This window comes from Haemorhous mexicanus, chromosome 6, assembly GCF_027477595.1.
Source record: "Haemorhous mexicanus isolate bHaeMex1 chromosome 6, bHaeMex1.pri, whole genome shotgun sequence".
Taxonomy (NCBI): Eukaryota; Metazoa; Chordata; class Aves; order Passeriformes; family Fringillidae; genus Haemorhous; species Haemorhous mexicanus.
The window spans coordinates 32472542-32488823 of NC_082346.1; the positions used below are offsets into that span (position 1 = coordinate 32472542).

Genomic DNA, 16282 nt, shown 5'->3' on the forward strand with positions numbered 1-16282 from the left:
TGCTGGATTGAAAAGAGAAGGAGGACTTGTCTTCCATTAATTATTTCTATAAATTATTGTGACATGAAAAAAAGAAAAGAAACTGCAGCTAGAGTTATTTTGCTACAGTCATGCAGCTCCCAGAAGATATCATGGGACTGCCTCTTCCTGCTTTTGAAAGGCTTTGACAGAATTTAAGCAGAAAATAACTAAAATGTAAGAACTGTTTAAAAAAACTCACAGTACCAGCAACAACAAAACAATTTCAGGAAGCAGGACATTGAAAAAAAGGATCTATATAAAATCTCAATTCCTACAGCTTCTAAGATTATTCAAGACAAGTGTCATGATAATTTTAACACCAAAACTTGTAGAAGTATCGCTGGCCAGGGGCTATGTACAAATCTATGTACTGCTTAGCTCTAATCACAATTCTGCTGTCTCTGAAGCCTGCCTTTTGCAGCTTTCCCAAAACCCTCTGATTTTGTAGACTCCCACATAGAAGTAGGAATAGGAATAAATATCACAACAACATGATATGGAAGGAGAGAAATCTGCTTCCCACTAGGTAATCTGGAAAAATCTGTGCAAGATCCATCACTGAGAGCTCTCCATGCAACTCAGGTTGCAATTATACATGTCCAAATGCACAAATATAAAAGCAATATTTAGAAAAGAAATATTGCACTTTCTTAGGTTCTAGTACATGCAGAAAAACAGAGCTCCTGTATCATTATTAAGAGGACCTATCAGAAAACAGCTTTAAAATTGCAGCAGCTGAACCTGGACACAGGCTGCAATCAAAGGTGTGTCCAAAGAGAGTCACGTGTAAGTGATCCAATGTGTTTAGTAATTGCAGGTATTTTAGGCACCCAACTGAAACATGTGACGATGAGAGAAGTGAGGCAGGAGTGATGTAAACACATGCTGTAGCTAAGTCTTACTGATTTAAATACTAAATTTAAATTTGGTAACAGTTATATCAGAATTAAAAAAACCCACTTTTTATCTCTTTCAAAAATGAAGATGTTGTAATACAAGATATTGTCAATTTCATTTGGTTTTGATCTTTGATTTTCAAATAAAGTGCAATGAAATACAAACCATACATCACCTTTTCAAACAAAAGGTGTTACATAGTACAGAAGTTACAATGAGCAGCAAGTATCACGAGCATGTGCAAAGTCTTGTTACCATCTTGAAAAAGCTCAGACATCTGTCCTTGTAAGATCAAAGAGATCTCACAACTCCTTCCTGAAAGATAATTTACTCCCCAAAAGGTTTCTAAGATAGTTTCCAAATGCTCTCTAGATTTCTTCCATAAAACAGGTAATAACTGGTATCTTCCAGAATCACAGGTGGAAGCAGGTCAAGAAAACAAATCCTGGCAGAAGTACTGAACATACATCCTCAACAGATTGTGAGTTTTCTGTGTTCTCACAACCCTACACATTTACCCTGCATCTGCTGATCTCTAGCAGGAACTTTTTGAAGAAGCTCAATAACATCATCTTCATTCAGTGCCAGAAGATTGGTGAGATGATGCAGAGAATACACCGCAGTGTGGCAATCCAGATTGTGCAAGTGTTGCAACAGAACCTCCCTTGGGACAGTAATACTACAAGAGAGAACAAAGAAGTGACACAGATTGATGTTTCAGCCATGTTTAAAGATATAACTCCCACTCTAATTGAACCAAACTACTACAATTAAAAAGAGAAACAAAGAGCATAACTGCAACCCATGAAAAATTTCGAGAGCTTGTATATACAGTCACTATTACATGATTAGCCAAGAAAATAATGCCTTCTCTATTTGCATGTGTAAGCTGACTTAACAGGTAGATTTGGCAACACAGTTTGGAAAAAGTCCTTCTGATCATTTTACCTGTTTCGCTGCATGCACCATTCAAGAACCTCCACATGAGTCCACAGTCCATCACAAAAATCTTTCAATACTGAATCATTGCACAGATCCTAAATAGAAAGACAAATAAAAGAATCTCATTACAACAAATCCCCCAGCCAGACAGCAGAACCAAGCTTGTGTCACACATGTATGTTTGCAAGACTTTACCTAGTAATAAATTTCAGATACAGAAAACTGCCAGATTTATTAAAGCCAGCAAAGGAGGGCTATTCTGATAGAACATAAAAATCAGTCAGCCTCCCCTTGACACATCTACAGACCATAGAAAGGTGGCTACATCCCTTTTCAAGAATAGCTTATAAAATGCAAATTAATGCTACTTAGTAACAGTCTAAAGGCAATCTCTAGAACTAATCATGTACTCAAAAGATGACATACTGGGTAGCAGATGGTTATTCTCCTTTCCCATGTGCTTTTCTACTACAGATGACTGCCTGCTAAAATGAGATCTAAGAGTTTAACTCTGCAGAAGCTACTAAATAGACTTTTGGTGTATTACCAACAGAGAGTAACTCCCTTAAGGCAGTATCAGCTTAGGTCTGCACTGTGACCCAGCAGTACAAGGCTCCTCATCTCCCCACCTCTGACACCTAAGCCAGCCAGCAGGCATCATCTGAAGTGCAACTACACCTTCAGAGCTGGAACCCCGTTTCTTTTGCACAGATGAAGACTTCCCCCAAACAAGGAAGACCTTTTGCTCACAGCTCTTGTCATTTATCATTTTGCTTTGAGAATGAATATGGGGAATTTCTAAGCTACCCTGCTGCTAAACTCAGGCCTGAATTAGTCACTACCCAGGGATGACTCACTGAAGGAAATTATATGAAAGAAAGATGCCCCAGCTCTTTTCAAAACTAATCAACAACCATTGCTGTCTTTTCTCTTTATGCCGCTCACGTTGACAGCAGAGGCAGTTTATGAGTTAAAGAGAAACTTTCAGTCTCCTTTGCAGTCATGCTGTCTTCACAGCCAAGAAATAAGAAGAAAGGCAAGTGTCTCTACATAATGTTACCTGCATATCACTGTAATAGCTTAGCTTTTTCAATTCCATCTTGAGGAAGACTGACATTTTCACTGAAAACTGCCCAGTTCTACTTGTTTTTGCAAACAAATTGCATTATTTGGACTCAGACTGGAAGACTGCCACTTGCTTTCTGCTGATTTACCTGAGTTTTGTGTAGAGCCCATAGCAATGCTTTTGCTGATTCCAAGCTTTGACAATGGGTCCATCCTAACAACACCAAGAGGCGGCTAAGGGGGTTGAATTCTCTCCTCAACAAGCTCTTCAGGCCTGAGTAGTCTTCTCTTTTTAGTAAAGCTAATGCAGTCACCTAGAAAATAAAGAAGTATTAATTTTCCAAAATGTGTAGACCCATAATGCCTGGCAGACTATGTAAGCAAGTAGCCATTTCAATATCAGCTTCACTAAAATAATGAAGTTCTGAACTAAGAACTTCCCTAAACTTATATTGTCCAAGCCATCAGGATACTCATTAGTAAAGACGTCATGAGGAAAAAACACCAGTTTTCAAATATTTACTGCAGAGCCAACTCACATTCCACTCTACACTATCTTGGCATTCCTTTTATTTATTACATTTCTACCAAGGACACAATGTAAAAGACTTCTACAAGCACATTATGCAAAAGTTGAAATATGCTCAACCTTAAAACCTCAAACTTTAACAGCGACCACCTGCCTCTATTATGTTTCTTCTACCCATGTACCTACATAAAAATCAATTAAATCATAACAGACTGTTTTCACTACAAATTTTACTGTGCAAACTATTCTCAATGCCCCAGGTCTACCAGCATCAGAAAGCAACAAGTTCAAGGTCATGAGCTAAATCGCGTATCCAACAAAACTACAAGCAGAAAATGAGACTTCTTAAACCCTGAAGATTTAATCTTCAGTCTGCATGCAGATAATCTTTTCCAAAAATCTCACCAGCAGTTTTATTGTACTGCTGCACATAGGGGAGTTATCACCATTACCTCCTTGCTCCTATTAGTCATCACCCCTGGCAAACACTATTTGAATACAAAATGCTTCTGTGCACCACTGAGATATGTTCAACACAGGGACTGACTTTAGCCTCCATTGGGTTTCCCTGTTAATGATTTTATGGCTGTACCAGAATCTGTTCCAGAAAGTGCTTGCTGCTGCTCAAGCAGTAGAAATAGGCTGTCTTCCAAGAAGGAGCTTCTTTGGGATCTGAGAACAAATTCATCACAGTTCGCTCTGTATCCAGCTGCTCAGATGAACCTAAAAACATCACAACAAGATTACCTTCCAGTAGAGAGGAGTACCTCTGAGAGAAGCATAATTGCTGTTATTTCAAACTGAGAAACACTCAGTATTTCCTCATTCACTAAACAGCTGTTACATGTTACTACTGGGTAACAGGAAGACCATGCAAACAAATTTGACAAAGGTCAGACAGAAAACCAGAAAAACTGTATTGACAATCATTAGCATAGCAAAAGCCTGCTCGGCACACAGGTTGTTTGCACCAGCTCAGGTCACACTGCCTGACTTTCTTTAGCCAAGCACATCCTTATCTGTGAGTTCCACGAATTCCCACTTGTGCTCGAGACACTGCACTACTCTGCAGGGCTTTAGCAAAGACTTGTCCAGCCCTGGAACTTCTCAGATCTGTGCAAAGCGAGACCCAAACTACGCCAAATGAGAGTGATTGTATGTGGATCTCCATTTCTCTTTCCCCACAAGGAAGCACTGACTGTAGTTACTATCAGAATTTCTAGAGTCTGCCATACCAACCTGAGCTGCCCTTCAGCCATCCCTAAGTGAAAGGAGAAGTGAGGATACAAAACCCACTGACTTACACCACAGTGAACAGAGGTGAGCAAAAGAGGGTAGGCATTCTAGCTTTTCCCTCCTTGCTACTTCACTGACAAGGTTATGGACATCACTTGCCATTCAGCTTCAGCTGAGATCCTCAAAGAATCACAGAATATGCTGAGCTGAAGGGACCCATCAGGATGATCGAGTTACAACTAAAAGTACCAGTCACAGGCAGATAGACAGAGGCTGTGAAGCCATAGTTGGTACAAAACCAACAGCTGGGCTCTAGCAAGTGAGCAGGTATCAAAGTACATCTTCCCTCCTGCTGGGGTATCACCCTTCTCCACAGCTCCTTCCACTTTCATATTTTCTTTTTGAGTATTAAGGGGTTTGAACATTTTGGGATTACTGAAGTTACTGAACTGCTACTGGCCAGAAACAGAACATACTCCAACACAGACTATCCTGAGTTGGAGGTGAACAAATAAAAACTGTATACATATGGAGCAGCAAACTTACAAGCAAACTTACAAGCAAGATTTTCATCAAGCAAAATGCTGAGCAGATTAAAATAGAAAACAACAAGGCGTGGTAAAGGAAGTGATCACAAAACACAGCATAGACCGCAGAAATGTAGGGGAGAGAACCAGTGTTCCTATGGCAATTCCTTGCTTAAAGGATCATTTTAGCATCATCTTTCTAAAGACTCCATGGTTTGTTAAGGGACCTTAGCAAGAGCATCGTCTGACTCCTTGACTACTTGTCTGTTTAATGCCTTAACAGGTTTATTAAGCAGGAGATTAGTACAGGGCAAAAAGTGAAACAAACCTTTTTGTATTGATTTTGACAACAAAAACTTTTCTCTTGCTCTTTCTGTGACAACACTGCTATAGAGGCTTAGCAGGCCATGGCTCTGTTTCCTCAGCATACAGTTTAGTAGCTTCTCTTCCCTCAGTGGGCTCCCCTCAGCCCAGCATAAATCCAAGAGCTCCCTGAATAAGTGCTTTATTTCATCTGCTTGATGCTCCACCTCAAAAGTCACTATACTGAGAACAGCATAAATCGTATCTACTAGTTCTCTTTGATCTAGTTCAGCTGAAAGCTCAGAGCTGCTCTGAAGCCTCTGCAGAGATTTCAAGGAGTCACAAAGGAACTCAACAAAGATGTTTTGTAGCGAGCGATACTGCTGGAGTGAGGAGCAGTGTGTGCCTTGCTCCCCCTGGAAGAACTCCAGCAGGGCTTTTGCCCTCTGGGGAGCCCGCAGCAAAAGCTTCCGGAGAGCTGAAACAACATCCAAACTGAATTTGTGAGAACAGTCATCTCTTCTTTTGCTCTCTGTGATGGGCTTGTTCTGTGTGCACTCAAATGCTTCAAACAGTTCCTGGTAGGAAAACAATAAAAGAGTAAGCCTTTTAGACTACATTAATATATGAAAGTAATTATTTAAAAAAATAGAAGAAACTTGAAAGCAAGATAAATCAACTTGAAAACACCATACTACTAAATAAATCCATTAATAATGGTGACCTTATCCAATATCTTTCCTAGAAGAGTGGATATGCCTGAATATGTAACAAAATACAAAGAATCCTGTAAAACACAAGTAGACTACAAAGACCATATACAAGGAAGGAACCACAGCAGTCCCTATGGGAGGGCTGAAGCACTGCCATACTCTAAGCAACATCCTAATGTAACTGTATCTTGATAGGTCTCTAAGAGCATAATGATGTGTGGGGGGTTTTTTCATCCTACTTTTCCAGATTTGTACCATCTATCTACCAACTATATCATACTCATCAATTTTTAAAATCTGATTAAAACTGGCCAGAAGCAATCTCACAGACTTTTCTTAAGCAACAATAATTTTTCTACCTATCAGAAGCAAACCTACAATTTCAAAACTGGAAAGGGGAAAACAAACAAACAAAAAATCCAATTAGCCCACTCAATAAGAGTTGGGAAGGTGAGGGACATGCCAGTTGTATAGCACCACCCGAGCAGCACTTTTGGCACTCCTGGAATTATGTGAGTGCGGCACTGGCCTCAAAGAGACACCTCAGAGGTTACACAGGGGAGAGGTGGCTGGTGTGCACAAAGAATGAGAACAGAAAGCAAGACCACAATACCTTTTAGTATTATTTGCTGGATCAAAATGTAACTCTACCTACCAACATGCTTCTGACAGAAATTGTGACAAAGATATGAGATTATTGAATTTTATGTTTCTGTGCAACACTGGTGGACAGTGTGGACAATGGTGGAATCATTCATGACCTCAGAGGTGAGATGGTAACATGCACCGACTTCATTATTCATTAACAGACTTCAAGCAGATTTATTTTAATCAACATTCAAGTTTACTTTGATTGCTTTCATCCTGTAATTGCCAATTCTGCATCCTTAGTGAAATACTGAACAACTTCTCCTAAGCTGAAATAGCCCCTGAATACAGCACGTTTTCATTTTCCTCTTAAAATATAGACAAACGAAAAAAGAGTATCTTTAAGGAGTTAGAATCCGTAGGACTAGAAGCAACATTTTATGACATTTCACACACCACGTCAGATCCGAATCTGCTGTAACTACCATCAAATTAGGACAGTTCTACAGACAGTAACTTTACTGATATTCTGCTCTATACTTGCTTTTGATATAAATCCATCTTTCCACATTTCCACATACTTCTCAAATAAATCAGCCTGCATCTTTTAATTAATAATAGAAAATGGATCCTGGACCTCAGAACACACACCATACCAATCCCCAAGCAATGTCAGCAGTAATAGTAGAGTATCCAAAAACTTCCAGAAAGGGGGAAAAGGGATGAATAGGAGATGAGATCTCAGAAGAAAGAAAAAGAAAATACACATACTTTTAAAATGTTCTCAGTGACTATAGTTTATTTTGGCTCACAGTGGGTTGCAGGTTTATGATTATTACAGGTGTCTATGGATTGAAGGCTGTGGCAAGCAGCTGCAGTCAGGACTGACGTGTGTTAAAAACGGCATGTAGAAAAACCTGCTCCTTGCCTGCCTGCAGCCTCCACTCTAGCCAGAGAAATCACTTGCAGGCACAGATTAACTTCACAAAGGGATCTGAATTACACTCTCTCTCAGTTGCCTAGAAGATTAATAACACATTAACATCTCAGGCAGTTAGCAGGAAACATTAACTTCAATCTGCTGAAGCTGGGCATACTGCAGAACAAGAAGAAACAGGGCACAGAAGTAGCTCACCTTTAGGACTTCCTCAGAGACATCTTTCTGTAGTTCTTCCAAGAACAACAAAAATTCAGTTTCTCTCTGAAGAGCAACTGGAACAGTTTTCTGAAACCATATAAGAATGGGAAATATATTAGTCAATAAAACTTTTGTTTACACTAGCATATAAACATAATCATAGCTATTTCATTAATACTTTGAGGCAGACTGAAATATCTCTCTGAAGTGACCTAGTCCTCAATTAAAGGCTATTTCAGTCAGGTTCTGCTCTCACACCAGTTGATTTTATTTATCCATACATTTGGAAACAGACATCATCAAGAATCACAAAACCATCATATCCTCAGAACGGAAAGAAAAAATGTAAGTCTAAGTAGTGCCAAGGACAAATTACTTTTTAAAAAAGGTATGCACATCCCTCACCATCTAAAGCTTATAAAGAATTGTCTGATGCCTGAGCTATTTAATCTTTACTGTAAGAGAGGTGCTGCACAAATGCAGCAGTTGATACACACCTGATTTTCATTTATATGAATGTGAAAAGCTAAAATGTTAACTTCGAATATCTTTAAAGAAAATCCCTAGTTTTTCTCTTCAGTGTGAATTTTACATTTCTTTCTTGCTAAATTTGTGAAATGCAAAAGCAGTGCACGTCTCTAGATAGCTTGAGAACTTAATTCCATGAAACATGGGAAAGCCTACATTTACATAAGCAGCTAGGGAGACATTCTGCACTTGGAAGTCAGAGCTATAAAGTGCATTTGGAAGTCATCAAGATGTTTCTGTACCTGATTCATGGCAAGCCATTTTTCCAGCACAAGAAGCCAAAGCCACGCAGCTCTCGATGGGCTAGAATTCCGTCCACATCTACAAAAGCAAAGAGCATATACAGGGGGTTATACAAGGCTGTCTCCATATCCAAGATCCAGGAAAACACTATTGGAGATAACTTTGATTTTGTATTACTTTGAGTAAGACAAAAACAAAGACAAGTAAGTAGCCAAAGAAAAAGGAAAGAAAATGCAGAGAAACCAGAATATTGGTGTTCTTGCACATCAACTCAGTGACTTCTGCTGAGCAAGTAACTGCTTTTTAGATAGGCCAAATACTACTGGCATATTTCCTCAAAACAAAGAAATGTAGTTCTGGTCCAAAGTTCAGTCTGTCAGCTCTCTTTGAGCACTTCAGCAGATTTCGTTGAAATGTGACCACTTGCCAAACACTGTTATTTCCTGTTCTGCCTATTTCTACCAAAAAAATGAAGCAAATTTTTAGGTCACAGCACCCAAATTCAGCTCTATATCCAAATTAAAAGTGAAGCAATGTACTAATTATACAAAGAATCCTTCTAATTTCCATCAGCATTTCACATCCTCCAGTACTTCAACATCCCAAAGACTACACAGTTGGAAACATATTCAGTACTGTCAAAAGGAACAGGAAAAGGAGAAAGCACAATATTGTTTCCTGTCCTTTAAAGATCTCAGCACTACTAACTAAAGCCTTAAAATGTGATAGCCCAGCTATCACAGATCAAAAGATTGAAAATTCTTATGTCTCAGTGGCTGTTAGCAATATTCATCTAGCCACGAGCACACCTTCCTCCAGACTCCTTCATCTGGTGTCAGTGTAAATTGTATCTTAGAACCTTTACTGAAATGTTACACAAACTTTAATGTGAAGAAGTATGATCATCTGATTAGAAAGGGGGAATACCAATGTTCCCTGAAGCACTAGAAAGTCACCCTTCATATACGACTAACTGAAAAAATAAAAAGTAAGACATAAAAAGTAACTGGAATTGAGTAAACCTAATGCTATTCCAAAATATAGTGTGAGAGAAACAAGAAATCAACAGCATAATTTGAACTTCTTAGAATTGCAGTTTTAGAAATTAGGAGATTTTTCAAAAGTTGGAAACAAGATAACATTTTAAATAACTACACCGCTGGTCTTGGTGCTTCCATTTCTAAAATAACCGAAGCTCAGTGTCAAAGAAATGTAATTTCAAGAGATGGTCCCTTTCCCTCGAAAAAATCTAAAAAAAACAGTTCTGAAATGCTTCCAAGTAGTTTAAAGCTTGTGTCAATCACCATATCAGCTATGTAAATGAACACAAGTCGTTATCCCAATGGGATGGGCAGCCTGCTAAGCTCTTGGTCAGTGATAAGACATCAAAGTTCAGACAACAGCATCACAAGACACCTCAGCACTGAAGTGCTACTTCCCTGATTCTGCCTGTCTCCCACAGCCAACACTAAGCCAATTGCTCCTCCCCATTTCACATTCCAGTCCACGGAACCAGAGCAGTACCTTACTTACCTTACCCCCACGGGACAAGCTACCAGAGCCTGAAGAATTGCCTCCACCTTCTCGGGGCCGTCCCCGTGCCACCGGCTCAGCTGGGGCACGCAGGCCTGGGCAAGCTCCCAGTGCCCACGCCGTACGCACTCACAGAAAAACCCGAAAAGACGCTCCAGAGAATCCGCTTCTTCGTTCCCAAAAGAATGCATCTTCCCGGCACGACCCGGGACGGGGTGTCACAGTGACACACGCGAGGGCGATGCCGCGCTCCCTGGCGGGGCACGGCGCGGCCCCAGCGGCGCTGGGCTCTACAGCACCGCCCCGGCACCGCGGCCCCACCTCGCCGCCATCTTGGGCGCCGCCTCAACTAACCGCGCCGCCGGCCGGGCACGCGGGCAAGGCGCCCGCCCATTGGCCGAGCCGGGGCGGAATGTAAATAAACCGCCATGTTTGCTTGGGGCCCTGACGCCACTGCGAGAGCCCGGGCAGAGCAAACCCCGCCCCTACTAATCCCGCCCAGTCCCCGCCCCATATTCCGCCCCCGCCCCTTGTTCATGCCTCGCTAGGCTCTGATTGGCTCTCTGCTGAAGCTCCGCCCCCTGTGCGGACTCTGTGGGCGTGATGGGGCGGCAGTGGCTGAGGCGGGGGATTGGTGCGGCCGGCTGTGGGTGCGGGTGTTCTCGTAAATACAGCTACACACAGCTGCAGAAGTGCACGTACGTGTGTGTGTGTGTGAGTATATGTATCTCCTGTACAGCCCCGTATGACCCCATACATATACTTCACTCTGGTACACATATACATACATACATACATACATACATACATATATATATATATATATATATATATATATATATATATATATATATATGCTACAGTGTATACAGTACATATAGGTATATACATAGCGTGTACAGGCCTACATGTAGGTGTACGTAAAAGGCTGTAAATGGTACATACATAACTATATATATATATATGTATATATACATATGTAGGTATGCATTTGAGAGGGGAGACGGTATCAATAAATGAACTGGGGTTTGAATGTATTACATATACAAGTATGCGTATGTAGTACATACGAGTAGGTTGTGCACCCTCACCCGGAATTTTCCATACCTGTGTAAGATGTGTAGGCACAGCTCCGGGTGCCGCTCACCGGCCGTCCCCCTGCCCCCGCACCGCGCCATTTGCGAGCCTCCCCCACACGGGACCAGGCGCAGCGGGAGTGACTCAGCTGCTGGGCTGGGTGGTGTCCAGCCAGTGTTTGGCAGAGATAAGACCCCCCTCAACATCCTCCCTTTATTCCGGACTTTTTGTTTGCTTTTGTCCTGACACGCAAAACAAAAACTCCTCCGGGGACTGCAGCGGCGAGGCAAAAGTAAGAGGGAGAGCGGTGATGACAGAGGAGAGGTGTGCCAAAGTAAGTGACCAAGTCAGTCCTCAGGGCTCCTGAATGGAAAATACGGGATAGGAGCTGTGCCCATGTGCATATGCTGGGACCCACCCATGAACTCTGCAAGAAGCTTGCAGGAGTTTCTACCATTACTTCCTGCATCTTCCTGAGAATGTCTCACCTGTACTGTTAACTAGGTGTCCACAGATAAATGCTCTGTGGGCAGTCATGCCTCCGAATTTTCTCCAGCCAGGCTGGATCAGCTGTAACTCTTGAGACCATGTGGTCGTCATTTGTTCTATTCAGTTCTGATACCCTGTGCCTTTAGAGATGGTACTTACTACGGTGCACCTCTGCACAAACAATTTCTCAATGTGCACTTTAAATTTGGGATAGTATTTTGTATCGTCTCTAGGCAAGGAAGAAGCTTTAGTGGGATACGAGACCTCTATGAGCATGAACTTAATTTATCTTGAGATCTTTTGTGCTTATTGCCCGCTTTCTAATTGCTTATCCAGTTTAAAGTATATCCCTACAGTCAGATTCTTTACTTGACAAGCAGTTTACTGATGTAAGACATGTCAAGTGCTTGATACATTTCTTTTGGTACAAAGTTCAAAACATACTTGCTGGAGTCACCTGTACACTACTGCAAGAGTAAATTTACATCATTAATAATTAGTAGCACTGCTGTCATTTTTGAAGGTAAATTTTAAAAGTATTCTTCCAATATTGACCTTGTTAGGAATTAGAGGTTTATTAATATATCCATGAAGCTCTAAAGGTAGCTGAATGGGAATATCTAAGTGGGAAAAGAAATTGTATAAGGTCATCTTAGCAGAAGACATGACTAGTATAATAAAATTAGGAAATGAGGTACAGGAAAACATTTTTTATCTTGAATTTGTGTGCATATATTGTGCAGATCTTCTAGCAAAACTGTCTGAATTTTTACCTTGGAACACTGAAACGATAAAGCTCTTTTTATCTCAAACAGGGTCTGTTGTGCCTTGCCTTGGAATATTATCAGTGTTACGCAAGTTGCTAATAACATTTAGTGTTTTATAGCAGCTTCTTTCTAAGTGAATCTGCATGGGGAGCGATTACATGCTGCACTGTAGTATTCTGACATTTACATTTTAAAGCCATTTCTGAAAATGAAGCCTCAAAACATCCTTATCAATTGTTTCCAAGGTCTCTTTAATATTTCCATGTCAGCTATGGCCTGTATTAATTCCTCTACTGACCATCAAAGCTGTTAGAGAATTGCTTGGGAAAAGCAAATGTAGTTCAGATCTTTGGGTGCAGGTCTCTGTGAACAGGACAAAAGCAGATCCACCAAGAAGTCATTTTTTGCCTCTGAAAAATTGTGACTTTTCAAAGTCACTGTCACGAAAGGACTGGGATTGCCTGTGAGGATGTGGTCAACATGCAGTGGCAGGGCAGCATCTATGCTGCTTTTACAGTGAAGGACAGAGGCTGCCTGGCCTGGTGTAAGGCCTGATAGTGCCAAGTCAGCCCACCAAAATCTGGTAGCAAATTTGAGGTGGCAGGACAGAGGACTCTGCAGGTTCTAGCAGAGTCTGCACCACACATCATGCTGCCACAAAGCTTCTCATCTGCTGTGACCGGAGCAACTGGAGTGCTGTTACCAGATTTATTGTGTCAGCAGAGTGCAAGAAGTACTTTAAGCTGGAAATACTTTTAAGTTCTTTTGTACATATAAAAATAAATCCGAGTCATATCAGGTTATGAAAACAGCTGTTAAAGCTGGCCTACCCACAGCATGACCCTCTGAAGCCATTTTCACTGTTCCCTGCAGGTGGAGCAGTATGTTGGTGAAATTAAAGGTGGCCTGAGACCAACCATGAAACTCACAGTCATGGGCATGGTACACTCCAAACCCAAGAGGTAGGTGAAGGGACTGCTGGGGGTTCACCCTATTACACATGCTCTTACCTGTCTTCTAAATTCAGACACTTTCTTGGAGGTATGTGCTCTTTGAAGGAAGAAAGTCAAATAAATTAACAATTTATGGCCTTATTTAATTTTCCTGCTCTCAGACTAAGATTAAAAGATCAGGGAGGAGTTCACTGTTTGGCCTTTCTGACTGCCCCAACAAGATTTTCTACTCCTTGCCCTTATCTAATGTGAACTGGAGGGAACACACAAGTGGCATTTCTCCTTCAGGAAGAGGTGCAATTTTCAACCTGAATCTTGGTTGTCTGTGGGGGGGTTGGAATGAACACCATTTAAAAACCAGTTTAGGCACAGGAGGTGGAGGTTCATTGCTGTCTTTTATCTGGATAATAGCAACTATGCTCATCATTACACTTTTTTTGCATCTGCAGCTATCAGCTCCACTGCTTCCACTGGTGAAGAGTATGCCGTAAGCTCTTTTAGGACACAAATGAGTACATGCTGAAGGGTTTGATTTCAGTCAAAACAGAGGGAGAGCAACATCAGATATCATTAGCATTCTACTGGACACTGGGGCAGGAAACAAAGACCAGCCAGGTCGCATCCCTTTCTCCAGCTTCTAAGCCTGTAGAAGTTCTGTGTTTCAGTCTGACATGGAACCAACAGCTGTCTCTAGTCTCTATAAGCATCTGCCATGTTCACCATGTCCTTTCACGTTTCTGAAAGTTCCAGTCATTTAACAGATCTTTTTTCAGCTTTTCAGTGACTCTGCTCTGTGATCCAGTGGATGCCAACAAAGATGTTGGGCTGTTATTTACAGTTAACTTCAGTGAGAAATCCATCACCCGAAATGCACGAATTGCTGGGAAGTGGGGAAGAGAAGAGAAGACTATTCCCTACTTTCCATTTACAGCAGGTGACACATTCAAGGTAATTTTTCAGGTACTATGAATAGGTAGAGAAAAGGAGGGGAGAAAAGCTGAAGGCTATGTATATTACCACAAACAGCCAGCTACTGACATTGCCAAGTTAACTAGTCTAGTATGGCACAGACAGCAACAGTTCAAGCCCTGAAGGGAAAGAGGCATCCCTTTCTCTAATCATAGTTAGAGTACCCACTGGAGCTTTGCAGTATCTATCATCTCAAAGGAGGGTAGGTTATTTATTAGAGGCATTTCAGAAGAACTGGTAGACTTTGTGCTTCACTCTCCCCGTAACATTTAGTTCTAAGTCCATGCTGTTGAAATCAGCTGAAATCAGCTGCTGATCTCTAACACCCTTCTCTGTCCTTTTCCACTGCAGATGGAGCTCTTATGTGAACACCAGCAAATACGAGTTTTGCTTGATGGACGGCAGCTCTGTGATTTCACTCACCGCATTCAGCCTCTGAACTTGGTGAAAGCTTTGCGCATCTCAGGGGACATCAAGCTTACCAAAGTGGCTTGAAAAAAGGAGACCAGGATGCCACCAGAGGACAGAGGAAAATGTACTTTCTCTTGTCTCAGATATGTTTTGTCATTTTCCCCTGGCTTATTCTGGAGAGTGGGAACTGTATCTTTTTAATTCGCTGATGTGTTTGAGATACACACTTTTTTTCCCCCTTACACACTCACAAGCAATTGCAGAGCTATGGTTGGTCTGGATAAAACTCAAAGCCTTTGCTGAGAAATGCTTCTAGCTGAAACACTCCCAAACTGTAAGATTTATGATGTTATGCAGTATCTCACATCCTTATGGCTCCTTATCCCTCAGGCATGCCAGGTGGCAGAGCTCAGTCCTCTGTGGTGGGTGGCTGTTGTTAGTCTTGTGACTAGAACTGGGCATTATGCAGATGGTGGGTCTGAGAAAAAAGAAGGAGGAGATTTTCTTGTAAATGAATTAGGGAGTCTGATGGGCCCCAGCAAGGCTCACATTATAAGGAGGGAATTGCTTTTTTTGGAAGCTCTGCTCAGTCAGCACAAAAACATCTGTGCCTTCCAGCAGAGAGCAATAAATGCCTTACCTGCCTTACCCTGTCTCTTCCAGGAAGCTTTTCCAGAACTGAAAGGTTTTGACAGCTGTGGATTTCACAGTCTTCTCTGGACCAGCTCTAGGAAATGGTATCTGCAGCTGAAACTGCACTGCCCATTCTTGTTCTTGCATATAATTAAAACTGCACCTTTGCTGGCAAACTTCTTTATGAGCTCTCTTAAATATTTGAACGCATGTAAGTATTGTGCTGTTATTTCATTGCTGTAGCTTTTGAGGGAAATCCTAAATACATGGCTATTCTAATGAATAAACAAGCATGTATCATACTCTGCCTTTGGTGATTAAAGGACTTCTTTTCAGTACTCAACTCAGAGAACAAAACATCTGTGCAGAAATGAATCTGTGGATAGAAGGTTATCAAATTCCTCTATGACTTCAGGGAAGATATCAAGCATGCTGCCTTTTTGAAGGCTCTGCAGAATCTGGCTGTCAGATATAGGTACTCAGATAAAACAAGAAACTTTATGAAAATAGTGTATCAGCAGGCTGATAGGGTGTTTGAAGAATTTCTTACATTCCATTTTATCTTCTGGTGTCTCAGTTTATATATAAATCTAAAATTATAGTGTATTAAACAATTTTTTTCATATACTCAAACAGCCCTCTGAGAAAAAAACACATCTCTAAAAAGCACAGGATATTCAAATGCACAGGGGTTTTTTGGGTTTGTTTTTTTGTTTTTTT

General features: G+C 41.2%; 2 protein-coding genes across 9 annotated transcripts in view; one reads left to right on the forward strand and one right to left on the reverse strand.

Annotated features, from left to right (window-relative positions):
- Positions 1–10598, reverse strand: part of ZFYVE26 (zinc finger FYVE-type containing 26) — a 48580-nt gene extending 37982 nt beyond the window's left edge. For all 7 annotated transcript variants that reach the window (XM_059849728.1, XM_059849733.1, XM_059849732.1 and 4 more), the window contains exons 1-8: positions 10264–10598; positions 8730–8808; positions 7957–8046; positions 5546–6098; positions 4047–4177; positions 3075–3239; positions 1867–1955; positions 1437–1597 (exon numbers count right to left, since the gene is read on the reverse strand). In XM_059849728.1, coding sequence (XP_059705711.1) covers positions 1437–1597; positions 1867–1955; positions 3075–3239; positions 4047–4177; positions 5546–6098; positions 7957–8046; positions 8730–8808; positions 10264–10454 — 1459 coding nt within the window. In that variant the 5' untranslated portion in view covers positions 10455–10598. The remainder of the gene's footprint in view (positions 1–1436; positions 1598–1866; positions 1956–3074; positions 3240–4046; positions 4178–5545; positions 6099–7956; positions 8047–8729; positions 8809–10263) is intronic.
- Positions 10599–11402: 804 nt separating this feature from the next.
- LGALSL (galectin like) lies at positions 11403–15864 on the forward strand. Of its 2 annotated transcripts, XM_059849742.1 has the most exons (5): positions 11403–11674; positions 13470–13558; positions 14323–14497; positions 14870–15053; positions 15593–15864. In XM_059849742.1, the coding sequence occupies exons 1-4, from the start codon at positions 11651–11653 to the stop codon at positions 15011–15013; spliced, it is 432 nt and encodes a 143-aa protein (XP_059705725.1). In that variant the 5' UTR covers positions 11403–11650; the 3' UTR covers positions 15014–15053; positions 15593–15864. The 2 variants fall into 2 exon arrangements, with proteins under 2 accessions (XP_059705725.1, XP_059705724.1); XM_059849741.1 differs by having other exon boundaries at positions 11405–11674; positions 14870–15864.
- Positions 15865–16282: the final 418 nt, after the last annotated feature.

Excerpts from the sequence above, each read along its gene's own strand:
- LGALSL (XM_059849742.1), top strand. The coding sequence starts at position 11,651 with ATGACAGAGGAGAGGTGTGCCAAA. Across the intron at positions 13,559-14,322 it reads GTACACTCCAAACCCAAGAG|CTTTTCAGTGACTCTGCTCT; the intron begins GTAGGTGAAGGG and ends ATCTTTTTTCAG. Across the intron at positions 14,498-14,869 it reads CAGCAGGTGACACATTCAAG|ATGGAGCTCTTATGTGAACA; the intron begins GTAATTTTTCAG and ends TTTCCACTGCAG.